Below are 27238 nucleotides of genomic sequence, written 5' to 3' on the forward strand. Positions count from 1 at the left end.
GGAGGTGCTTAGGATTCTCCGACAGCTCACATTTCGCTCTCGTCCGCACTGTGTATGCGGAGGCAGACACAGCATGGTTTTAATAACAGCTGGTGCTGACTCGCATGGACGTCTAGCCTACACCTGCACACACACACACACATTATCTCCTTTCGTTTCCTCTATCCGCTCTCACACACACACAGACTCATTCACAATCCTCACCGAAGCACAAGCACTCCATCAAGCAGAGAGCTGTGTACTCATCAAGCAACTGAGGAGTTCCAGATGGGGACATTATCAGGACTATTTGTTCATCTAAACACAATAAAAGAGGTGAGAGAGGCGAAAACACTTTGGTTGAAAATGACGAATAAACAGGGGAAGGGGGAGAGGTGGGGAACAGAAACCAGGCGCTTCACCAATCTAGACCAAACAGTGCCCGGAGCTCCTGCTCACATCATCAGGCATGGCTTTCACTTTCATCCTCCTCATTGATGTGCCCCACAAAGGTGGCTTTTTCTTGGAAGCACATATGGGTGTCAGTCCCACACTGTCAAAGCAAATAGACTGGGTCAGAGTGGTGAAATTCTTTGTGGGGTCAGTGTGGTGTCAGCGCTGGTTACGTAAGAGAGGCTGAAGGCTCTCACTGAGTTATGTATCAAACAAACAGCAGATTCTTTTTACCGTGAAGTTGAAACATCTCTGTAAACGACTATTGTACATTTTCAAGACACATTCGTGGTCCCCAGAGGAAGATGCCTGCTGACTGCGTGTCAGACATTCATGTTCCCCTCAGGGTGAAATGCAATAACTTTTCATTTAGCGCTATCATCAGGTCAACAACACCAAAAAGAAGTTAGACGAAAGATCAATGTTTGTGTTCAAACAACGTAGCAACTTTAGCCTTAGCTGTACTTTGTGCTAATTAGTAAGTATTAGCATGCTAACTTGCTAAAATTACATGGTAAACATTATAGCTGCCAACATCAGCATGTTAGCATTGTCAGACAATGAACCACTGAGCCTTAAGTACAGCCTCACAGAGCCTCCATCATGAATGTTCAACATTCATGATGCTATGACGTCAGTTAGCATGCCGGGTAATTAGCTTTTACTAGATATCAACTGTAAGCCTCACAAAGTGCTTTTGTATTTCTTTCATCAGCTTATCATAAACCAGAATCCTGGTTCAAACTGCGCTTGCAGTATCGAAAGATATTCATCTAGCTTAGAAAATAGCTGCTCTACAATGGAAGACAGCATGTTTGGTTAGCAGGCCTAGCAAACATGCTTCTTTTCACATCGAGGCAAAGGCTCGTGGCTTTACAATATCGTTTTCCATTGCTTGTTGACTCCTGGCGCATTTCGAAAATCATTTCACATGCCCTCCTTTACTGCTCCTCGACCCTTGGTAATTCTTAGAACTGTACATCATACGGGTTTGCAGGGCGAAAGAGCATGAGAGCGGAGGACTGCAAATCAAACCTACCCTCTGGCAGGCTAATGAAGGATGAGCCATTGAAGGGTCGGTGTAGTTGAGTTTTCTAAGTAGTGGAAGATTCTCCCTCAGGGACAAAATGCTGAGGGAGAGTCAAAAGGGCTTTGTTAAAGGGTCACTCCACCAATTTTAGACATTAATATGAGTGTAAGGGTCATGAGGAATATGTACACTGCAGTTAAAAAGTTGTAAATCTCCCGCCACAAAGCGTGATCTTGTCAAGTCAAAGGTCTGAACGGACTGAATGGTCTTTTAAGTTTTAAGCTTATTGAAAGTCTCTTCACTAATAGATGCTGTTGAGTTCTTGTTGATTTGTTTGAAAGAAGAGCATGTTTACCAGGAACGACGGCCAAACGAAGCTGTTGAGTTGAATCGTGGGAAACGTCTGGAGCTGAACTTTTATTAAAAGTCAAGATAAGTTTAATAATATAATATAAGTCAAGTTTAACCATTAACAGACATTGACATTTCGAACTGCTTTAATTAAACAGTATTACTGTCACTATAATTCTGCCTTTTATTATCTTGGAACGCCACGTCGGTTATTAATCAATTCCAGTGTTTGCCACGTGTGTTGACACACTTCGTCAATCCCCTCTTGTAATTACCGGCAGGAGGCCGACATGAATGACTTCTCCCTGCTGACAGGTCATATTTATGCTCAGTCTCAAAACACAAATTCAGGAGGAGACTCCAGTCTGCCAGCTAATCATTACAGGAGCTGATTTCACAGATTTATACACATTCGTCTGAGAGGAGAGCTCAACAGTCCACTCAGCTGCTGGCTGTTTGATAAAACCTGCAGATTGCTGGAGCTTCAAAATGAAGACACTGCCGTTAGTTTAAGGTGCATTTCTGTTGCCTCTTAAAAGCCTCTCAACATGGCAACAGCTGAGCTTTCAGCTAACTGTACCAACACACAAATAATAGCTGTGTGCTGCTATATTAATGCTCCGATTCCTGTTTGTTGCACCTTTTAACCTGCTTTAAAAGCTTCTCTAACGGCGTTATTTGAAGAAGCGTCAGCAGGGACGGATGCTCCTTCTGATTCCTTTTTGCCTTTTCAGAGCTTAATGAACGAGGCGGTCAAGAGAAACCGGCAACCTATCCCCAGATCGGTGCCCGCACTTTAATCTCGATGAATCGGAGTCAAGCGGGAGCCGCTCATCCGAGAGCGCCGATGTGCCGGGTTGCCTTTCAAAGCAATCATCATATAAGGCCCCGGCCCGAGTTCACCTCCTGCCATTTTGCTTTGTATTCAGCGCACTATCTTCCTCCAGTGTGCCACGGCGTTACGAGAGGGATGCCTATGAAAATGACATGCACCATGTGCCCAGCGGATAAGGATCACACGGCACACTGTCGACTGCAGTCAGACATCTATTAATCTGGGTTCCTGCTCCTCTGATGTGCTGCCACGATTGGACAGTTCTGATAGAAGAGCCACAGTGCCCCCTGGTGGAAGAGAAGCAGAAACCAGTCTGTGTTCATGCGTGTGTTTATTGGTTTCGACATCTTTCCACGTGAATGGCAAAATAAAATAGGTATCGCGCATCGGACCTCAGTTTGAATATGAAGTACTGTAGGAAGAAAAAGAAGCAACGTGAAGAGATATCGTGTTGGTTTTAATGCAGGACACGTTGTTATGCAACTTGGTCGAGTTATGTGCAGTTATATGAAAGCCTCTGTGCAGAAATGATGCTTTGTTTGATTGATCGTTTGTACGGAGGAGTAGGACGGCCATGCATAACGGGAACAAAATGAAAGGAGGACGATTTGTTTTATTTTGCATTTCAACACTTTCTTCTTCTCAACATTTTGTCCTCGTTCTCCAAATGGCATTTCAACTTTATTCTTAACATTTTGACTTTACTTTATTTGAAGCGCTGCTCTCATTGTCCTCTTCCGCCCGGCCCTAACACTCTTCTGTTTGCTGTATGGTTTATGCAACAGATAATCTAAATCCCGACATTTTTGCCACTTCTTGAATCTATCAGAGTGTAAACAACAAAAGTAGATGGTAAGAAATCCTGGCATGGAGCCAAAGTAAAGACAGGACAAGCATTTTACCTGGAGTACTTTAAATATGTGAGTTATAATATCCTCTTCCTCTTGCTCCAACTATTAACGACACATCAATGAGCCACGCTGTTATACCAGTTGTATGGTTTCTACTGAGATCAGTCCAGGAGTTTATTAAGCCCAGACGCGGCATTATTTTTCACAGGCATAGCTACGAATAATGGATTTTTAGAACCTGACGTTGAGGCCCGATCGAATGATTTAATAGTATGGATGGTTAGGGTTTGTAGAAAAATAAAACAATCCCAGTGAAGATGGCTGGCATAGCCGTCCTACACATAAAACTCATGCAAATCAGATCCTGAAATCAGTCGGGCTATCACCGCTGGGTTCAGACTGACCTCTACCTCAGAGGAAATGGAAAATGAACCAAAGGACACAGGTGTGTTTGGGTGACGGAGTTGTTCCCGCGTGTTAATCCAGAAAGCGGTCCAGCATCTTCTGGATGTTTTGGAAGGCGTCTCGGCCCAGGTAGTCGGCCTGCCCGGCCTCCCACAGCCGGCGATGCTCCAGCCGCTCTGCCTCCGTCTCTTCGCCTGCCTCCGTCTCTGCAGCCCTCTGCCGCGATCAAGTAGCAGAATAACAAATCAGCCTTCAAAGGCAGTTCATCACAAGAAACAGCAGACTCTCTCTATTCAGGCTGACTTTTAGCTTCTAGTTTCATCTCCGTGTACAAACAGAATGCGGTCGAGCATATCAAATCAGAACGGGGAGAGCGACGCTATTCTTTCATGGCTTCGTCTTATGAACACTTTCAACTAAGCTGTGTCTGAAACTATATTCCATATCATCTCTCAACAGACACTTTGTGCTGGGAAGAAAGATACACGTTCTAATGAACGCATCTTTTATTGATGGGAGTCCTTTTTGTAATGCTTAGGAATGAACAAGAGCGGCTAAATAATTACATTTATAGCTGCAGACTTGATTGACATTTAAAATATCGTAATTATGGAGACATTATGATATTAAGTCTTAAACTCTTATATTTTGGTATAGAGGTCAGAACACAAAGGTTTTACATACAGGGTCTGTATCAGCGCTGCTCTCCGACCCCTTTGTCCCAAGTCCTGGGTCCTGGATCTCCGTCCTCTCGCCTGTTCTTGGCTCTTCCTCCTCCAGCGGTTTGTCATCTGTGTGGGAACACTACAGACACCGCAGTCATGTCACCCATGTGTGCCGCGCACTCCTATAAGAGCAGCTCAAAGTGTGACATCGTACAGCAGAAGGAGTGAGGGTTTAAAACAGAGCGCTCGATAACACTGTTGATGTATGTTCGCGGCTGTTGTCCCACCGGAGGCCGTGTGTCTGTTCAGGCTAATCTTACAAGCTTGTTTAAGCACAATGCATCAAGTTGAAAGGAATTAAAACAAATGACAGAAATGCAATGAGAAGCTCAGAGGCCTGTGGCAGATAATAAGCTCTGTGTCCCCGTGTTGTGTTTTTCTGCTGGAGTCAAATGCAGTCAAGCAGAAATGCTCATGCATTAACAGGAACTAACAAGAGGCACTTGAACTGCCTAATAAGCCGCCATAATAATCAACATGACATATTATAAACACGGCTATGCTAATAAGGTCATCCATTCGGCTAATTAAGGGATTGATCAGCATTTTTAACGACTACTCATTTGGCTTCACGGAACATGTGTGACTTTTAATGAACTCTCTGTTTAAAGTAGTTTTAAGGACATATATCTGTCACTGTAGCTGCCCAATGCACCTCTGTTTTCCCCATCTGTTTGGTGCTGAGCAGACAGTGTACAGTGGGCTTTACCAGAGCTTTCTGATTGGACAGTGGGTAAACACTGTTGGCTCTGTCGGCACTGTCGCCGTTTTTTTAGCGCTGCTAGCGCTGCTAGCGCTGTTAGCTGCTAGCGCTGTTAGCTGCGAGCCGCTGGCTCAGCCTTCCCCACGCTGAGAGCCGTGTGGAGGCTATAGACATGCTTTGAGTTTAGCACCTTAAAGCAGAGGTCTTCAACAGGGGGTCCGCGACCCCTAGGGGGTCCGCGGAGGTACTGCAGGGGGTCCGTGAAATTTTTGGTTGATTTGACAATTTTATTTTTATTTTTATTTTTTTTCCCAAACATGAATCTGTCCATTATTTTAATAGTTCAGTATTGTATGCAAGATAACAGGTATGTTTATGCATGGCAGTGGCACTAATAGGCCCAGTTTAATATAAAACACAATATAAATACAACTAAAAACAGTGTATTTTATACAATATACTGTACATAGTAGGGGGTCCCTGCTCCATCTCTCTATCAGTTTGGGGGTCCTTGGCCTGAAAAACCCTTGCCTTAAAGGATTAAAACTTTAGAGATATGGTTTCAGAAAGTGTGTTTTATTTACTTTAGTATATAAATGTGTAGCAAGGTACTTTAAAATCTGAGATGATCTTCTCTATAGGGGGAGAATGACACCATTATATTACTGCGCTTCCAAGGATATGTCTATACAAACGCACACATTTAAAGATACCAACGACATCATATCGAACAGCGACACTAAATAAGGTGTGTTGGTGTCTCAGCTTACTGTCTCTGGTTCAGACGGTGAGTGAAGACTCCCAGAAGGGGGCGGCAGATGTACAGGCGGGAGATGTACAGGCGGGAGATGTACAGGCAGCGAATTGGAACTGTTCAAGTTTTCTCTAAACGGCATCTTGGCTTCGTCTTCTCCTTCTTGGATCTGCAAAACAAGGGAGGATGTTGAGTGTTGGTACGACGACCAATCCGAGGGCCGGGCAGCCATGTGTAGCGCTTTGGCTGCCGGTGTGCATGTTTATGTCGCAGCCAAACTCTGCAGCAGCTTCTGTGACTGATTAACAAACCTTCAGCTAAAGAGGGGGAAGTCATCAGTGAAATGTTCTGCTCGAGTGTTTGGAGTGAAAACCTGCAGAGCATCCGCCAGACATGGCACATGGCTGACTTCCTGCACAGCAACATTGAGTGGCACTGCTGAACGCTATAATCAGAGCCATTACACATCACTCAACAGTGACTGCGCTTTATTTTACGGGCCCCATACCATATTTTTCATCAATCTACTGTTTATTTAGGTTCCTGGAAATGACTATGCGTGGTATTACCTACAAGGACGATGGAGATTTGATTCACTTCAAATGCATTAATGCTGTTTTATTTTTAGTGAACCCTGGGAATAATTTAGTCAGAATAAATATACAGGCAAAAGTGGATTAATTCGCTGCTGAAAATAGTCACAAATAAATGCACTCCAACAGCATTTAAAAAATGAAACTATATACGTGTGAGGCGTTTTTAAAGATGGATGTCTTAGGAACCAATGAGGCCTTTTATTTTCTTCATAAACTTTGTGGAGCCGACTCCATTCATTGACGTGGCCTACTTTTAAGATAAAATAAAGATTTCGGATCACAAAGACGTCCGTACCTCTTGTTGTTTCCCCGCTTCGGACGATGTCTGAGGCAACTGAAGGTATTCCTTCCACCACAGAGACACAAACTGTTCCATGGTGTGTGAGCCGCTCTCATCCCTCTGACTGCTGGAGCTCCAGGGTTTCACTGCTCCTAAGAAATGGACGATCTTTGCGTTGTGGCCAAACCTGCAGGAACAAGGCTGTGACTCCAGCAGGTGCTACGGTTTATCAATCGGAAAGTGTGTAAAGGGATTTGAGATGTATTGTGAGTACAGTAGGACACACACTCACTGTTGGAAAGCAGGGAGGTAGCTGTAGAAAGAGCTGCCACTGAGGTTGTAGACAAACGGCAGGTGTTTGCTGATGTCTTCAGCCGGCCAGCTGCTGAAGAAAGAGTTCAACAGGCCCTGGTCCCCTCCTGACAGCAACAGAAATGTATTAATAACTGCAATTTGTACAAGTAAACAGCGATTTGAATTTAATGTGAGTAGATGTCTCCTCTAAACAGGTCATGAATGCACGGCTTTCATGTTCACTGTCCAATTTTTCCCTTCTGAAACTCCTTGAAAATGAATCTTAGTACGAACAAACCCATTCTCTTGCGTCACCTTTCAATGCTGTATGAATGCATTCAGTTGAGTTGTCAGTATTCGGAGCACACGGCGGTCTCTGCCTGTTAGTGTGAACCCAGACATCATTACCGTCGTTACCATCAAAGCTGCCGTGCTGCAGCGCGTGGTCCACGAGGCTGCTGTGGGTGTGCAGGGACGGTCTGAAGACAAACACGCCAGAGTTGAAGCAGTCGGGCCAGCCGGGATCAGGAGCCGCCGACAGCTCGTCTCTCTCAAACAGCTCGTCCACGTTACACAGAACCTGAGAGGGAACGGGTCGATCAGAGAGCAGGAGCGGTGTGACATAGCTGATCTACGTACGTCTGCTAACAGACAGACTATGTTCCAGCATTGTTATCAGTTTTGTTGTACTTTTGTTGTTTTAATGGTTGAGTACGGAGTGTGCCATGGTGCCATTTGATCAAGGCACCATGCCTCTTACTGCAAGGAGTGCCTACTATGTGGCAGCCCAATCACTCTGACATCTACCCATAATAATACATGTCTATAGGTTCTGAGTGTGTATTTAGGGTCCATCTGTGTGCCTAAAGAAAACACTGCATTTTTGTTGTTGTTGTCAGGAGAGTTTTAGATCCAAGTTCTTTACATTTAACCAGATCTTTGTCATGGCGTATTAACTGTAGTGTAAAAGTCGTGATGTTATTGCCTAAACTTTGGTGCGGCAAGGAGATTGGCGCAAACCTCCGGTTCTATAAAATGAACCGAGTACTAAAGTTCCTTAAACTTGCATTCTTTCTAATGGCCAGCTGGCGGCGACTCCTCTGGTTTCAATTCTTCTTCCAAACATAATTTAATAAATTATGGTCCATTTAGATTAAAATAGACCATAAGACAGAGTATGCTTTAGGGCGGGGCTACCTTTAGGTCTTCACCACGGCGTTTTGGTCGCCAAATGAAGTCTTTTTGCGGCGTTCGGTTGTACTTAGCTGAACCCTCTCGTGTCACTTCTGGTTGCAAAAAACCAAGATGGCGACGGCCGAAAACCAAGATGCTTGCTTTGTTGTTACTACAACATCTTTACTCAACACGGTAACTAGTACATAGTCCTAGTTGACTGCTTGTAGTTCAACTACCTTCAATGAAAGGCACCTGCAAATTTTGCAAATTTTTGTAGGTGGGGGAATTTTACGAGTAAAACAACAAGTTCATCACTCAGAATTATTTCCTAATTTGTAAAACAATAACATGAAAACAGTTATTTAACACATAGGCTATAGTAGTGACATTTGGTTGATTCAGACTAGCCATAACGCAATATGTGTGCACAAGGAGATGTATGTGCGTCTGTGCAGGTACAACCTTGATGCTAACATGACAACATGTTTACACGGAGCAAACAGAGACAGGGACACGCTCCAATATGTCCGCCGACATGCATGCTGGTATTGATCTCAAGAACGACACGGGGACATTGGACAACAGTTCGCAACATGACCCGTAAAAGAGACTAACACGGCATGTTGACTGATAGATAGTGATGCACAGGAAGGTCAATACGCCGGCATGTTCTCATGCTGCAGTGATTTGTGCAATATTGACATAGTATGCATTTATTTACACAGTGTCTATGAATTATTCCTCTGAAGAGTGATCAAAGCTGAGGTTTTGTGTAAGACAGGACAACAAAGAATAGAAAGTTGCACATAGACTGGGACCTATACCGTCAGAATAATCTGAAACACACTCGGAGACATTTTCCACAGTCGACATATGTTACTGTATGTTCGGTGGACTCACAAGCGTGTCAGCATCCAGGAAGACACACTTGCTGTACTGGGTGAGAGTCCAGCAGTGGATCTTGGTGAAGGTGATGCCGAGATCAGGACGTCCCAGCCAGGACAGGTGGAGACGGTCATCACTGTCCATCACGTCCACCGTGATGACCTCGTCAAATACGTCGTTAAGGGCAAGCCTGAGATATAAAGATTTAGACGGTTAGCAGCACTTCCGTCCACTTCACTTTCAACTGCGTCAGAATCACAGGCTTTGACAAACTTTCATCGCCCACCTTGACTGTTCTGAGATGTTTGGTGTGACCATGACGACGGTGCTGCGAGTTGTCCCGTGGCGCTGTAGACTTCTGGCCACCACTATAGCTCCCTTGCAGTACGAGTCTGTGGTGGCCAGGGTGACGAAGGCCTCGCCTGCTACACAATGGTCAGACGACAGGATTAGACTGATATCATTGTTGACCTCACCTGGGATTAAGTGGAATGTGTAAATTCATTACGGCGTCTGAATATAAAGTTCTGCACTGGCTAGTGTCAAACTGGTGCGCCATTAAACCGTAAGAAATGTCTTCAGCTAGAAAAGACTTTAGGAATGTCTAAATCACTCTCTATGACACACTCCAATCAAGAGCTACCAACTTTGTGAACAGGAAGTAATTATGGCATCACGAGTAAGAATAAGTTCCCAAAATGACGGTTTTACAAAAGATAGTCAAATGTTATCGGCATATATATATATATATATATATATATATTTTTGGATTCCTGTGAGACCGTTTAACTGCGATGTCTCACACAACATCCACAAATACAGGGAGCATGTGACTCGTAAAATGTCACGTACTTTGCATCTCGTAAAAAACACAATGCGGAGTGATTTATATCTGTGACTCTGTTTCTGTAGCTGTGCCTCTTATTTACAACTCTTCTAATCTCCAGCAGATGAGGGCAATGCAGCATTCATGGACGCTGCAGGAAAAAAAAAAACCGAATGTTTAGCTGATAACTTAACTATTTAACATTTATGGATGGCAACTGCTGTTAAACTAGACAGAAGAGGAAAAGTCAAATAAACACGAGTCCAACGGTACCACTTTGTATTCATTCAGGCCTACAGGATTTATACGGGTAAGGCGCTGCGCCTCAGTGTTGTTGCATTCACCGTTTTACCATTAATGGCAGCTAGGCAGAATATAAACGGTTATGGGCTTTTCCTTCACACGGGGTGAAGGCAAGCATGTATCTGTTCCGTCTGCAGTCTCTGACCGGAGTGGTGTGGACTGTTAACAACAGAACCCTCAAAACATTGTGACGTTTTCATTCATTATCCTGCAAAGTTTCAACAGTTACAGCCACAACATTTCACGTTTCAAACTTCTCTCGCCACTTGGTCCTAATCCCCTGGGATCAGGACCAGCTGGACAGAGCACCGCTGACTGATCTGTCAGCATCACTGGGTTCACAGGTTCAGAGCCTGTGGTGTCCTCTTGACCGCACAGAGCACCAACAAACCGTCCACCTATGGAAGTCATCAGTTTTACATTAGTTCTTCTTTGAGGCATCCATAAATGTGACATCATCGCCACCTACTGGAGAGTGCTCGGTTGACACAACAACGGTGACAAATATATTTCCATTTTGGTCGACAATTCACAAATGAATAGAAGGATTGTGGCTTTTACTGACTCTGTGCGAGATGCTGGTACTATTGCCACCTCTGCATATCACTATTATATCAAATATCTACTTTTGAGGAACTTTTTTTAAGTGTCAGCAGCTTTATGTCTGTGAAGTTTGATCCTTCTCTCAATTATAGAAAAGGTTCACAAAAATTCAGACTTTAAAGATCTGTGGTCTGTAAGAGGAAATTGTCCGCACATCATCAGATTAAATTAAGTAAGAAAAATGCCTTCTAATTAACTTTTTTTGGTAAAACAAAACAAAAAATCTAATTTGTGAACATATATTTCACTGCTTATCATCGCAATGTTAATGACAATGGCTTTGAGGTTGTTCACGTCTCCGTTGGGGAGGCCGTCCAGAAACACAAGTTTAAAACGTTGCTGTTGGTACCCAGAAAATAAACATCTGTCATTGTCCTGTTTTTTATTACTTCTACTCGGGGAGATTAGTTGTTATGCGAGCTCATTTGAATGAGGGTTGCTTAGTAATGTACAGTGTAGTCATTAATGTTGTTGTTGGAATGTTGGAATGTTGGATTCAGGATTGATGTGACTTCATTCCGATGCGTTTGAACCATTTGTATTCGATGGCGATTCAGTTTGAACTGTTTATCTGTCATGTTTACTCCCATCCCATAAGAAAACATTCAAACATGAAGGTGTTAACATGAAACCAAGTGTCTTGTTCTACATGTACGAACCAATTCTGCTTCTAAAAATGACTTAAGCTCCCAGTGCAACTCTATATATAACTTTGAATGTGTTGTATCTCTGTTATGTTGTTCATTCTGTACACATGACATCCCTCCTCTGTTGCTCTCCCTAAGATATCTTCCTCTTTTCTCCCCGTTAAAGGGTTTTTTTTGGGGAGTTCTTCCTGTACTGATGTGAGGGTCAAAAGTCAGAGGATGTCATATGTGGACAGATTGTAAAGCCCTCTGAGGCAAATTTGTGATTTCGAGCTGTACAAAAATAAATTGAATGGTTGTACCATGAGTGTAAATCCAGTTTCAGGTGGATATATTAAGTGTTTAGTTGTGACAGGAGTGTCAGAGTTTCACTTTCCTGGCCGGTAGTCAGATGCAGAGTCTTGTAACCTTTTGTCTGCAGCCATCTCTGGGCTGTGTGTAGTTTCAAATTTCAATTGGCACACTGAGCAGAGTGAGCATGAGTACAGGGTCTATTCTGATTCCAAGTCAAACTGGGTCACTACAGAGTGCGTGATACAATGTAAGAACTCGGAGAAAAGGACCGGAGAGAATTACAGTCTGTTACCGAGGATCAAAGCTGAAAATTGTTGGGCAATTTTGGGAAATTTGTCTTTTATTTCTTTAAACTGACTTAACCTGTGTACAGATGGTCAACTAGCAGACTGAATCACATGTATTACCCAATTGAACTCAACAAATGAGAAGAACAATTCAATCTATTTCGTTTTTTTTAGCTAGATCGTCTTATATTAAATGGCGTCACCTACCTGACATTTTTGAAATGTTCTGCAAATCCAGCAACTTTATCCACAAAGGAGATCCGGTATTGTCTTCACTTGTATGCAGAGGGCCTCTCATACATGGATGTCAGTCACATCTTTGCACCGGCTGCTACTGGAACCTTAAATACTGAGAGGAGGAATTAGTATCTGATGCGCCGCACAGGGATATCACATTCCATTCTGTCATCAGAGTAAAGAGTGGAGCAGGGACCCGGCTATGTGTGTGTGTGTGTGTGTGCGTGCATCTGTTTGTTCAACTGGTCGTTCAACTAGTAGATAGTGAGCTTTGCCAAGTGTTGAGCAACGGTCTCGACCTCTACGGCCCTGTCCCTCAGCTGATAGCTCGCTCATATAGTGTGTCAACTTTCCCTTACCACATTTCAGTGGTCCGGTAAATAATCATTTCACAGAGCTGTTCTTGTCACACATAAAGGAAACAAACAGATAAACAGAACAGAACATCACGTAGAAGCACATTCTGTAGTAGGACAATGCAAACAGTAGGATATAGTTCCGATTTAAATGGTAACTTTTCTATAAATGAAACTCGAGGCCTGCAGTTGTGGTCTACATAGTTCTTAATGTTTGTACATACCCGTGTGAAACCAAAAGTCAACTGATTTTAAGTTAAGTACACAAGCTACCAAAACAGAGGTTACGTAACTTAACATAACGTAACATAACGTAACGGGACGTAACTTAACGTGACTTAACATGTCTTAACGTAACTCAACATGACTTAAGGTGACTTACGTTAACTCAAGTTAACTTAAGGTACCTTAACATGTCTTAACGTGACTTAACACTACTTAAACCAACTCAACGTGACGTAACTTAACGTAACTTAAGGTAACTTTACGTGACTTAAGGTAACGCAAGGTAATTAAACGTTTCTTAACGTGTCTTAACGTAACTTAACGCGACTTAACGCAACGTAAATTAACGTGACTTCACTTGGCATGTCTTAATGTAACTTAAAGTAACTCAAGGTAACTTAACGTGACTTAACGTGACTTTGTGACTTTATGTGACTTAACTTAACATGACTTAACGTGACTTAATGTGATCTTAACGTAACTTAGTGTCACTTAACGCAACTTACTGGAACGGAACTTAGCTTGACGGAACGGAATGCAACGTGATGTAACTTAATCAACTTGTGTCGTATACGTACATAACATAACAAACGTAACAAACAAACATACTTACTTAAACCACATCATGATCTTTTGCTAAGCGTAAAGTTGTTTCCTGTGATTATTTAGTAACTCTTACTGTTCTCGAGGTCAAGTATGATCTTCCGTCCACAACTTAAATTCATAATTATAAAGCAGGCAACGACAAAATGACAAAACGCTGACAAACTGTACAACACCACTTTATTGGAAACATATACACACACTTTGAATCCACACACAAACGTAACATTCGTCTCATCGTCAGTTGTAATATACCTGTAATATACCTATGCTTGTAAAACTAAGACGTGACAAAAGAAATCTCCAAAAATGCACTTCAGATTGAGAACATGAGGATGATACTGAAAAACGAAAAGCACACTGCAGCATCAAGCCGAAAGCAAAAGTCAGCAGACATTTATACGCATTATTATCAAGTATTTACAGCTCACAAGAGGGCAACTCTTTTTAATATTCTAGCATCATAACAATCCCCGGATGCAATACCTCCGATTTTATGATATGTGCTCCTCCGATAAACTGATGACTCATGAGGGAAATCAACATGATTAATGTTGTGTTGTGGCCTCAGAGCGCCGCCCGTCTGCTACGGCAAGCGCAAAGCTGAGCAATAAAACGGATACAATACACAGACCGCAGACACTCTCCATCTCATCAGGTCATTTAATGATTCCTACAAAGCTTATTTTCTTAAAACAAGTGAGGAAAATATGAAATCATCTTTGTATCGAGAAGTTTGCTTGTTTTGAAGCTGCATTCAGGGGCAGCGGGAACCTTTTATGGTTGTGATGGCAAAGATGTCAGCTTCGTTGCTTATTTACAGCAGCTGCAGAGCAACGCGACCATTCATCTGGAATCGTGTTGAAGTGCTGATGAAGAGTAATAATTATTCTTCCTCGAGTTCAGCTTAGCTCTCCACCAATTAGCTAAAAGAGGCTAATTATCTGTGGTGACACGCTTCACGTTACACATAGTGAGGTCAGTTCATATAGAAATATTGATCGGTGCAGCTTTGAAGAAAATACAACTTTAAGGAATCAAATTACAGACAAAATGAATTTTGCAAACACAACATGACGGCGAACAAAAAGCGCTGCGTGTGTTACATTTACATTTATCATACAAAAGATTGTACATCTACTGGATGTATATACATGCAGTAGGCTTCTCCTTTGTGTTTCATGACCAATCGGCATTTTATATTAAAAAGCTCCTTCTGCTGGATTCAGATCCAGCTACATGATAACTGTGTCAATATCGTTGTGTTATGCTGCAGATATCATAACTGTACACGCTCTCTTTACTGCAGAGAGAGAGAGAAGCTGGCCTCTTTTATGAGCATACTCGATCACGCTGAAGTAATTCATTTGCTGTTGATGCAACACTTTGTCCTTGTTTACGGGTTGTCCCGATGCATTCTGTGTAATGTACATTTCCACAACATGAACGTCACACTCACTCCTCCGTTGCTCTGAGCTTCTCTTTCTATTACTTTATTCTGGTATTCTGGCACTGTGCATGTTGGCCCACTGGGACCCTTTAAGGGTAACTGACATTTTTTTCACCCTGGTCCCTATTTGCTCATGTTTTTGTGTCCAAGTGACACGATATGTAATCGTATCAGGCAACTCCTCACCGCCAATGAATACCCACTAAAAGTGCTTGTTTCTACTGACCGGCTCAGACTGAACATCTTTTCACGCAAACACTAAGCTACGCTTTCTGTACTCCAACTCTCACAAAAAAAAGGTTTTACTTCTCTTTCGACAAAATGTTGTCGGCACACGACATTAATAATGACGAGTTGCCAGATATGATTACATTAAAGCCTGTTTAGCGGCTCCCATCTGCAGCGTTGTCCCTTTAACACTGGACCAGTTTCAGAAAGAGTTTTAGTCACTTGGACACAAAAACATGGGTAAAAAGAACCCAAGTTGGAAAAAAAATCAGAAGTTATGTCGACAGGTGTTAATGAGAGAAAAAAAGAGAAAGTGAGAGCAGCAGAGTGGTGAGCATGACGGGACTGAATTAGTGCGGTGGTGTTCTTTAAGTGGTCGGAAAGACTAGAAAAGCGCTATACAAGTACAGTCCGTTTACCATTACCATTTGTTATCAGTGAGCCGCTCTGGTTCACTGTTTTATGGCCTCAATTAGCAGCCAGCTTCTATTTGTTCATGCTGGCCACACTCCTTGTTGTATTTCAACAGCTACTTCTATTAGAGGGTTTAAGGTATTTGGTTCAGGCAGACTCTGAGGTGAACGATAAACAAACTAAAGAAAGAAAGAAATGTCGGGAGGCAGAAATCGCAGATTTATCAACACATGGGCGAACGAAACAATGAAACATATCACACATATTATTTTTGATTCGATTGAATAAACTTTTAGGAGTTTAAGTGCTAAAAAAATACTGAGCCAAACTAAGGTTTGTTTGACCCTTCTTAAGCGCCAGCTGGGGAAGGGGGGGGTTGGTTCTGTCACCTTGTTGTCAAACCTCTGTGCATCACTAGTAGTCGGGCTGAAAGTTGTGTTATAAAGTCGACAGAGTCTCATTTTACAGACCAAGCGTGACCGACGGCGGTCGATTGAGAGCTGGATGAAGTCGCGCGTCGTGTAGAGACGCGTCTCCTAGGACGTCCTGAGCAGGTTGCTGAAAACTGAAAGAAGGGATTAAAGAGTTAGAGCTCACTTCCTGCTGTGCACCTCTTAATGTCAGGCTGCTCACAGATGTGGGTTTTCATTCAGACATCTGTTTTAGGGCAGCTATAACTGGATATGATATCAAATATAATGCTCCCCTCATAGACACTGTGCTGAGATGTTAAACTGATCTCCTGAGGACATGATGTCTACATTCTTTGAAAACACAGTTCTTACGTTAGTATTGTATTATATTATTGAGGTACTTGTACTTTATTGGATATACTACTTCACTACATTTGAAAGGGAACTATTGGGAGGGATGGGAGTAATATTCGGAGAAATAAAAACCTCACAAATGTACGAAACAAAACAAATATTCTCTGAATATATAAAGTCATGAATTTAAAGTATAAATTCTAAATTGTGCAAAACCGCCAGTTGCTCTCTGGATTCCGTTGGCCCTGAAAGATGCATATACACGTTTTCTTTTATGACTATCAATATAATCATTATATTTTGAACAGTTTTTCCCTTTTTCCATCAATTTCATTGCACAAGAACCCACCTTGGGGATCAGACCGATTCCCGTGCTGGCTTTTACCGCTCTCTGGATCTGCACCTGCAGAAAGAACATGTCATCAGTGTGTTAGCGGAGTCACGCTCCCTTGTATTCGTGAATCTGTTGATTTCTTTCTCTATATATACACGACGTTGTAAAAACATAGCGACCTCCTTGCAGCTTGAAGCAGAGCTTTTTCTTCTGGTAAGCAATGTAACTGGTAATCGCTCCCATCAGAGCGACGCCGATGGCGCTGGCGATGCCTGCGATCTTTCCAGGTCCAGCTTCTGCGGGACAGAACACACACACACACACACACACACACACACACACACACACACACACACGCACACGGTGTTACAGCAAACTGCTCTTTCATACAGGAAGCTCTTGTTTCTCCTCTACCAGCAGCACAACATCCTCCTTCTATGCTAATTCTTTTTGTTTCCATTTCTATTCATAGAGTGTAAATATATTCGTGTCAATTTCACGGGTTGATTGCTCCTGAGATATTAAATAATTCACATCTATATAAACTATACTTTAGAGAAGAAATCATATATGTTTTCATCTTTCAAAAGAAGAATACAGATGTTGGTGTATATTTGTGTCTGATTGGCTATTCCTGCTCAGAGCGGACATGTGATGAGTCATGTGATCACTTGATAACTCTTTCATTTTTCTCTCCTCATGGTGAACACATAGCGTACTGAAGTGTCGTTCTTTTAGTCGGACCGTCGTTCCTAAACTGTCATAACCTCAGTTTGCCACAAGGTGGCGGTCAATGACTTTAGGTGTCGGATCTGTTCCCAGAACACACTGTACAAGTCAACAAGAGCATCGCAAGGACAGAGATTCATTTTCAGACTGGAGGGAATCCGTCGGCGGTAAAACCAACACGGCGAATAAAAAGAGAGATTAAAAGTGAGCGCACCCAAGCTCCAGGGCAGGGTGTGGCACACACACAAACACACACACACACACATATACACACACACACTGGCAGCATAAATAGTGAGTCATGAGGGAGACGACTGTCTTGTGATGTGTTAAAACGGGGTGTCGCCTGGACAGAAAAAAGAAACACAGGACCCCTCCAGCCTCCGGCGTGACTAGCTGCTGGGAAATGCTGAGCATGTAGACAGCGTGCTTCTTACACACACACACACGTACACGCGTAGCACACTTTAGGGGGATCTTGATCCCCACATGGACCTCATACCGCCCATTTCAGTGGTACTTCATGTGTGTGTGTTTTTTTTATGAGAAAGAAAGCACAGCACACATATCTGCATATGAATGATAGAGGATACGCATCCTGTTGGGTGGACAATGTTGCACACTGTAAGAAGAAGTCTTCCTCAGGGGCCCCTGAGGATTCTGGGGGCTGGAGTCAGCCCAGTGTGTGTGTGTGTGCGTGTGTGCGTTACTCTGTTGGTTCTGCAGATGATCACAAATCCAACACATCGTAAAGTGAGCGCTGACCGTTCCACGTGGGTTTTTATTCATTATGCTTTATACATCTCATGACTTTACATTGCAACCATTGCGGCCATGTTACAAAATCCCATAAAGACTCGAGGCAAAAGAAAAAAAAAAAAAGAAAAAAAAAAGCTTCAACTACAAAGAACCCGCCAAAATAAATACCGTTACCAAAGAGAAGACAGAGAACTACTCATGAGCTGAAGAGAAAAACATCATCTGATCCAAAAAAGTGAAGTTAATCGGAGACAATGAGAGGACAAACACCTCGACATGCTGGATTTGTCAATGCTGGAGAATGTGAGGAATGTGAGCAGACTGCTGCTGACTGTGGAGGAAAGCAGCCGTGTCCTCACGGCCCAAAACACTCATTCACAAAGACTTGATGCAAACATAACGACAAGTTTATCTTCACTGACAACATATAATCCATCTATAATCCAATACCTTCTACACATGAAGGTAAAACCGAGCACATCAGAGTCACGGACTCATCAACTCGAGACGCTTCACTTCCTGTCGTAAGAGCTAAATAAAATACGAGCATCAAACCAACCGGCGTGAACAAATATATTCTATCGTCAGAAAAGTACCAGATCCACTCACACGTTAAAAGAAACCATGCACCATATGAATGTATGAGTCATGGCACTGCTGGGTGGGGAGTGACAGAACAATGAGTGTGTGAGCACGCCCAAATACAGGGTGTCTGGTAAGTCTGGAATAACAGGGATAAAATCGACTATATCTTATTTCTTGCAGCGGCGCTGACAATAGATTATAGCCTTAGAGCGGTTCTTCGTTTTCCAGTCCAAGCACAGACCTGCAGCTGTGAGTGTCCATGAGACGGAGGAAGCCAGATGTCAAAGGGCACAGGAAGTGTGTACAGGGTTTCAAAATAAGATGAAGAGAAAAAAAAGAAGAAAAAAAAGTATCCCGGTAGTATTCCTGACTTTTCAAACACCCTGCTATGTATTTTTCTAATCAGTGTTGATGGTAGATCCACGGAAGCACTTCATTCCTCAGTGCTTAATAGCTTCAAAGGACTACATTTACCATCAACCCTGACTGGACGACCACATCAAAAGGTGTCAAAGTCTCCCTTTAAATGGACAGTGGCTCATGGCATAGCTCGCAGCAGATCCATGGCCCTCTCTAACAGAGGGGTTAACATTTGCTTTAAGTTGGACAGCCACATATAGAATTCCTCGGGCATGTTAGCATTTAGCATCTTCAGGATTTGGCCCCACGGAAGGTCTGGATCTGCAACGACACACAATCGAAGCAGGGTTTTAGCCAGAGGAACCAGACCGGGGGCTGCTATCAGTTCATCCTCAAAGAGAAATGAAACCAAACGCAGCTGATCGAATATGTGAAGCGATCCAGCTGACAATGCCCACGATTCAAATAAGAGTACAGCGCCTCCAGAGCCACAAGCAAATATGTGACGGCGGCATGTAAAACGAATAAAACACCAACACAACAACTGTTGGTTCAGCGACGGAAAACAGAAGCAGAGAACACAAACTTCCTCTGAGACGGGAAAACGGGAAACTCCCAACAACAACTCCAGGAGAGACCGGCCTGCAGGGAGACATAATGATGCCCACAAAGACAGGAAGTAGATCCACAGAAAAGCACAGAACGAGAGCAGACAGGGATTTACCTTGAGGCTGATCGGCTCCACCTGTGAGAAAGACACAACGCGAGTCAGTCTATGAGGATTAGGACGGCCAGATAGTGTTGCCAGTGAAGCCTTTCTGCTCTTCTGTATTAACTATAATAAGTAGACTAAAAAACATGAGGATAAAACGTACCCTGATCGTAGCCGTCCGACGCTCCACCTGGATTCAAAAGACAGAAGGAGAAAAGTCAATCAGACCTGAAGTGAAACTCTACTGACTATAAATAGAAATAGACACAACAGATCAGTATTGCTGGCTCTGTGTGCAGTAAGCTGCAGTTAATAACAGGTTAGCATAGCTGCTACGACGGAGCACAATCTCATCTGAAAAGCAGCCATGTGGCTCCAATTAGGCTGGAGAGCTTTGTGGGCTTTTTATTTCCTTCTTCTTTCCCTGGTAGAAGAACTAATCACTTCCATGCTCTGACTAAACCAGAGCACGGAGACACAAAACAAAGAAGTCGCCTGAGCGATGCAATAGGCCCGTTTTACTATCCCACATGTACGGATTACTACTAGGAAGATTGTGCATTTTTTGATCTATAATACCCATGACTCATCAATTACTTACTATTCTTCTGAGCCTCCCAGGAGTCATATGGTGCAAAAAAAATAAATCTGTGAAGCCCGAGCACCTTTTACTCTCTGTGGGCTTGATTTTGACTGCAGTATATAAAAGTCCTGCACCTCTATGGAAACAGAACCATCATGACAAAACAATGGAATATATATACTCAACATTTCTCCAAGTGTCCACAAGGAGACACTTGTCCAACCAATGTGTGGAAAAAAAAAATGGAGGCTCCACGTGCTATTTACATTTGAAGAACCTGCTTTTCAACCGTGAGCTTCTGGATGTGTTGGGATGTACGGTTAATCCTCCGACCGACAAAAAAAACAATAGCACAGCTCTGACAGTGTAACATGTGTGCATGTGAGCTTTATAGGACTAAAGGCACATATTGTGAAACCAGTTTCCTCCTCCTCCCTCCACATCGCTCTCTTTAACTGCTCACTGCAAACCGTGCTCGCCCTCCTTCAAGCAACCAGGGTCGACGGTTCAAAAAGCGGCACGAGACCCACGCGTCACGGTGCCGTCAGCATTGCGGTGACATTTGATAAATTCTGTGCCGTTCTCTGGAGACGCTCGGCTCGGCTGAGTCAGCGGTTGTTAAGGACAACAAGGCACAACAATGGAAAGACGGCTGAATGAGGAGATCACAAAGTTCACTCCAAAACACTGGTTTTCATATCGATATATGTATCTACACCAGTATGTTACACTGTACACTGGACTAAACTCTGCAGTGTGACAGCTGATCGGGCTGCTGGCTCCACAGTCATGATGGGGGTAAAAAGCGCTGGTGGTGCTGATGTCTTACCTCCATACGGGCGGCCTCCATCAGGCTTGTAGTTTCCACCACTGACATCATCTAAGTCGGAGAGGTCAAAATTTCCTCCACCTTCAAGAAATGAACAACACAAATGTAAAACAAATCACAAACTGTAGAATAGTAAATGACTTCTAACAGTTACACTACGGACCGCTTTCACAAGGACATTTATTAGGATATGGATGAACCTGCTGCTATATTTTCTCAACAAATTATATTCCTAAAACCAACCAGGTGTTACATCGTCTCTCTTTTTTGATGTCTTAGTTCTGAACTTTGGATTTGACGTCAAGAAGAAGACTAAAGAACATCACCAGCCTCCTCTTCTGACATCCGTTAAAATGAAGATTCCAAAAAGCCAATGAAAAGGGTTGAAACGACGGCGGACTCACCTCCTCCACTGCTTGGTGGCTTCACGGCAGGTTTATCAGGTTTGGGATCTGTGGGTACAAAGACGTTATCAACGTCAATAATCTAGTAAATACAGAAGGAGAGCAGGCGCATTCAAACCGGTACACCACCGATATTAAGAATTCCAATGAATTGAAATTCCATATATACATAGGTAAATTTAAAGAGTCTTTAATAGGCAGCTGATGGCTACATATGTGATATATTGGGCTAAGAGCTAAAAGAGGCTAACGCTAGATGTCGCTCAGCGGTTGATCCGTGCAGACGGATTGAATTAGAACATCTGGTTGCTTAGCTTTCATTCTTGGACAATAATAATAATACAAACAGGAACGCATCAGCCATTAAAACTACACACTGGGGCGACCCGTATTACTTCATTACCTCCGGGGCCGAGAGCGTCCTCCAGATCCAGTCCAAAGCCACCTAGAATACACAAACACACAGCTGTCACTGATCAAATCATAGCTGTTGCATCTGTAGGCAAAACTTGTTTACGTGTAACCATATCGATGTGATTTTTATTAAGTTTATTTAGTGGCTTTTTTTGCCCTTAACTGGACAGGAAATCATTCAGCTATCGGTGTGACACGGTATTGGTATCAGTTCACCCACATATACCCAAAACTAGTTCTCTGAACTTCAAAAGCAAAACTATCTTCACGGCCGGAGAGGTACGAGGGGCAACATTAAACCTACCAGAATCTCCGGAACTTGGTGGCTTGGGTTTTGGAGTAACAGGCTCATCTGCGGAAAAAAGCATATTCATTTAGACAAGAACAACTAAACATCTGTAGAACAACTGTTCAGTATGAAACACCCGTGTCGTGTTAAAACATGTGAGCACATGACCTCTCACTGCCGTGGCTGCTTCACAGCTCACACTGGCATTATGTTTCAAACACCAGCTGACACGTTTTAAAGTTCAAGAGAGGACGCAAGAGGGACAGTGTCATTTACCTGGTCCAAAAGCGTCCAAAAGGTCCAGCCCACCTGGAGGGGAAAAGAAGTAGAACACATGAATTAGTCCAGACCAACCATCTCATGCAAACTGAGCTGCTCCATTCAAATAAATAATGACTTCTTTGTAATCACAACCACATGAAGTACACTATCAACCCAGAAGTAGCTCCACGAGATCCAGTGGTTATTGTCTGTCTGTCTCTTTTGTTTTCGCTTCCAAATAAGTGGTTACTGTGGTTCAGGTGTGGACCCGTCTCAAACCTGTCTGATCACCTGTGTGCTTTCCTAGGGCACTCCATTGTAGAGCTGTGTGAGCAATGTCCCGTTTTGACGGATTCTTTTAATAAAATAGGAAGTGCCTGCAAAACAACATATTTGTCCAATAACACCTTTTCCTTACCTATTGGATTTTAACGACATTGTGCAATTCCTTGGTTTATGTGCAAATACCTTTAGAACTAAAGACATTCCCATTAGCCTCGGCTGGACTCTGCATTCAGACTAGGATGGTGAACATGGGACACGTCCCACAGTCATCATGGTATGTAAAGGTTCAGATGTTAGCATTTAGCACCACTGTGCCAAAGTACAACCTCAGAGAGCTGCTAGCATGGCGGTAGAACCTCGTTGTTAGACTCTGATCCCCTGCTAGGCTTGGTAACTTACAGTCTAAGAACAACAGATGGAACTCTGGGACAGGTAGAAGGATACAAACCATCACTTTTCGGCTTCTCTGGGGCCTTCGGTTGCTCTTTGGGCTTTGCAGGTGTTGGCTCTGAGGAACGCAAATAATTGAGCAGCGTTACTATCTGACAGCCGGTTAACATTTCTACCCAGCATCCCCACTGTTCCTCTTAACTTTAAGGAAGTACATTAACCCTTAGGAAGTACATTGACCAAAAACATTCACTAAAGGTCCACTTACAAGCTTTTTCAAGTGCATTCACAGTCTTCCTCGGCAGAAGGTTTGCTCAGCTGTGATGGAGATTGTTCGGACATGAGTGAAGCTTCATACTTAGATCATGTCACGACAACTGAGCAACGCCCATCCCCCGAAGAAGACCAAAAGATGTGAATGAAAGCTCTGGTAAAAAGTGGATTCTGAGGGTTTTCTTTACTTTTCTGTTTATTCATTGAAGCTATACAGTGCGCTGTGTATTTGTTCAACACTCCACATTATAAAAACTCGACAGTGTACCATGTGGTCCACAGTAATACCCTACCAAGATTCACCTGGTCTGACCCAGGTCCAGGGTCAGGTTACCAACCACGTGGACCAGTGAAGACTATATATAGATCATATAGTCCCAGTGGGAATAGGGACACTAACAAAGATATGTACTGTTTATATATGTGGTTGTAAGAGTACTCAGAGTATTGGATCAAATAATACATCATAAAGGAGGAAAATACCTCATAAACCCCCATATTCACACATCTGAAGTATGTCCTGCTCCAGAGAAAGTCACTCACCTGGATCCAGAGCATCGAACAGGTCAAACCCTGTGTGAGGAAGAGACGAGGAACATTGTTACAGATCAACAGTGGAACTCTGAACTGATCAGCTGACCAGAAGGTCTTCCTCTGCAGCCACACAGCACTGAAGGGTTTTCCCCTTCATAGTGGAAGCACACGTGTTCTGTGTTTGGGTGTTGTAAGGACGTCCTGCAGTGTATTGGTTGATCCCTATGGCAACGCCGACTGATAAACGCATGAGTCACTGAGACTAGCGAGTCGTTTCCCCCACAGAGAAGCAGATGCCAACACTTTTTGCCCAGCTGATATTGTGACACACTCGCCCATAAAAGCCTTACCTCAAGGACAGGCTTATCTTTTACGCACACTCACACTCCATGTGTGCTGATACAAGCACACATGGTTTCTGGTTAACCGTGAATGTGGATCGGTTATATGTGAGGTCTGAGTCCCTTACATGCAATATGGCTAATTCCTCTTCCAGCTATGGTTAGACGAACACATGCCAGTTTGCCTGCAGACTATTTCAGGCCAGTTGAAGTCATTTACATGTAATATTAGGACTCCCTTTTTCCTTTCCTCAGTGAAACCTGAGTAGAATACTTCTCTTCTGCAGGTTTCGCCATTATGTTTATCATGTTCCACATGCTATTCCAGAACAAATGACCGAAAACAAATCTCACCAGTTAACTTTTACAGATGTGGAATCTTTGCAACACATCAGCATCCGCCTCGACTGAGCTACGAAATATGGGTCGAACCTCCTTCAACCAGACCAACGTGCCAACTGCTTCTCAAGTGCGTGCCTGTGGTTTTCTCTAGCAGCCCTCGCCCTTACCTCTGCAGGAAGCAGAGACTCTGAGCATTTGTACTTCATGTGGCAGAAGCTTTGCTGTGGTTTCAGTCTTTTACCATCGCCTCTCTGTCTGTAAGATGAGCTACAATGGAGCCATTGCTACTTTGTCCGTTTGACTTTTCTACATGTATTCTTACTTCACAGTAATGACTTAATCAACACCATTCAACTCTCTCGACACGAGAGCATTAGTGCACACTGATGTCGGCTAACGAGGCCTAAACATAGACTCTATATGAGAAGTGGACAATTCTGGCTGAGGGAATAAATCAAGAGAGAAGTAGAGTCATTTTAGTTGTCCAAACCATCAAAAACATGTTCTAGTGTACTGTTCAGCTGTAAAATCAGAAAGCGGTCAAGCCGAACACCAAACGCCGCCCACCGCCTGGAACGACCTCATCTCATGATCTCATCCTAATGAAATCATTTGTAAAAATGCAGATTTACAGAGATTTACAGTTTATACAGTTAAATGAATAAATAAAGTATATATGAAAAAATACGTTCTTATAAACTTGGTGTGGCACTAATACCCACATGGCTCCTGTTTAAGTAGCAAATGATATATTTTTTAAAAATCCCAAATGTCCTTGTTAAGACTAAAGCTGCTATAACACACTTTAACAGCAGGAACGGGCTACTTAAAAGACTTTCCTTGCGTCACTTTAAACCACTAAAAATACATAATGCCATAAGCATAATTACACGCCCTGCCGTTGCTGGTAATAATCTCAAGAGCGCTCTTACCGTCTTGCGTTAACGTTCCAGTAACGAGTAAAAGGAGTAACGCAATCCTCAAACAGAACTCCATGGTGGCTGTCACGTTACTTTCCTGTTAATTAGTTAATTTAGCTTAATGCTGTAAACTTGGTCTCCGTGTGGCTCGCTTCAGCTAGCAGGTATTTGTGGACTCTCTCCCGGACTGAGCAGCAGACCTCCCCCGGTGTCCTGTTACAGTCTGTCGGTGTGAGTCAACTTCTCCGGACCGGGTGTGGCCACCTCATCGGAAGGGCGGCTCATATTTTTTTTTTTTTTTTTTAAAACGCATGTGACTTTATTTAATGAGACAAACATAGATACAGTAACATAACATAGTTCGGTTACCGCCCTCCTCCCGAAATGCGTTCATTTCACGCCGAAGTGTATTCACAAATAGTGACGTTTATAGTGTTCTTCTTGCTTTTGATAGAAAATAAAGACCTCGGAAAAGTTGGACGTTTGCGTACAAATGACTATAATATGGTGCTGGATTCGGCACACTTTCATGGACAAAAGTCACAAATGTAAACTCCAATATTAGAATAAATGTAGTTCCACTACTTGCATGGTGTTGACTGCTGCTCAACTGAGCCAACGTGAAGCAATCGGCACTCGTGTGCCACCTAGTGTGTGTGTGCACAGCTTCCACTTTGACGAGTCCAGGGTCATAAGCATGTCTTCACGTTTTATTCTGAAGGCATATTTTACCTTTTCATTAGGGTTATTACTTGTTCCTTGTTTTTGTCAAAACAGCTTCAATAAGCACAATAAAGTAAATGCTTGATGAATAAACCAGGTGTGTCAAATATTTACTTTCCTCCGATTTTTTATCAGCCATCTTAAATCCTTCAAATTAAAGTTTCTGTATAAATGAATTATACATGAATGGTAACCATTTTTTGGGTGTATGTTCAACTTTATTGAAAAAGGAAAACTGGGCCAGCAATTCAATTTAAGGATCATTTTGTCGATATGTTTTGGTGGAAAGAAATATATAAATTTTAGGGGAAATACCACATTTACAAGAAGACATGGGTATAGACTCAAAACCAAATATGTTTTTATCAAAAACTGCATCAATATGGCACCATGATAATAAAGAATAATTAAGAATATTAAGAATAATATGATAACAAAATGTCTTTTCATTTTACTTGTATGTACCCTAAACGTTTATGTACGTATCTTTAAAAAAATCCAGCTATGAATGTCATATGAACAATTTATTACTCCTAATGGTTCTGATGAGCATAATAGGCTGAGATAAATATTAAATATCGCATCCTTTTATCAAAGTTTTAGAGAAATATATT

The 27238-nt window shown here is 42.7% G+C and overlaps 2 protein-coding genes across 4 annotated transcripts; both read right to left on the reverse strand.

Annotated features, from left to right (window-relative positions):
• Positions 1–2962: 2962 nt before the first annotated feature.
• Positions 2963–12667, reverse strand: gyg2 (glycogenin 2). 2 transcript variants are annotated; one of them, XM_068719819.1, is made up of 9 exons: positions 12485–12667; positions 9604–9739; positions 9333–9507; positions 7674–7836; positions 7255–7381; positions 6978–7149; positions 6103–6255; positions 4589–4708; positions 2963–4120 (listed from the first exon to the last, which is right to left on the reverse strand). In XM_068719819.1, exons 1-9 carry the CDS (start codon positions 12573–12575, stop codon positions 3977–3979), a joined length of 1281 nt encoding a protein of 426 aa, XP_068575920.1. In that variant the 5' UTR covers positions 12576–12667; the 3' UTR covers positions 2963–3976. The 2 variants fall into 2 exon arrangements, with proteins under 2 accessions (XP_068575920.1, XP_068575919.1); XM_068719818.1 differs by having other exon boundaries at positions 9604–9742.
• A 1194-nt stretch (positions 12668–13861) lies between these two features.
• cd99 (CD99 molecule) lies at positions 13862–26155 on the reverse strand. Of its 2 annotated transcripts, XM_068719535.1 has the most exons (13): positions 25914–26152; positions 24308–24337; positions 23550–23609; positions 22832–22864; positions 22571–22618; positions 22256–22297; positions 21853–21900; positions 21449–21529; positions 20200–20226; positions 20049–20069; positions 17071–17187; positions 16907–16960; positions 13862–16355 (listed from the first exon to the last, which is right to left on the reverse strand). In XM_068719535.1, the coding sequence occupies exons 1-13, from the start codon at positions 25975–25977 to the stop codon at positions 16327–16329; spliced, it is 654 nt and encodes a 217-aa protein (XP_068575636.1). In that variant the 5' UTR covers positions 25978–26152; the 3' UTR covers positions 13862–16326. The 2 variants fall into 2 exon arrangements, with proteins under 2 accessions (XP_068575636.1, XP_068575637.1); XM_068719536.1 differs by lacking the exons at positions 13862–16355; positions 16907–16960; positions 17071–17187 and adding an exon at positions 18370–19645 and having other exon boundaries at positions 25914–26155.
• Between the last annotated feature and the right edge of the window lie 1083 nt (positions 26156–27238).

Source organism: Cebidichthys violaceus, unplaced genomic scaffold (assembly GCF_023349555.1).
Source record: "Cebidichthys violaceus isolate CVI_PGR_0920_01 unplaced genomic scaffold, fCebVio1.0.p SCAF_24, whole genome shotgun sequence".
Taxonomy (NCBI): domain Eukaryota; kingdom Metazoa; phylum Chordata; class Actinopteri; order Perciformes; family Stichaeidae; genus Cebidichthys; species Cebidichthys violaceus.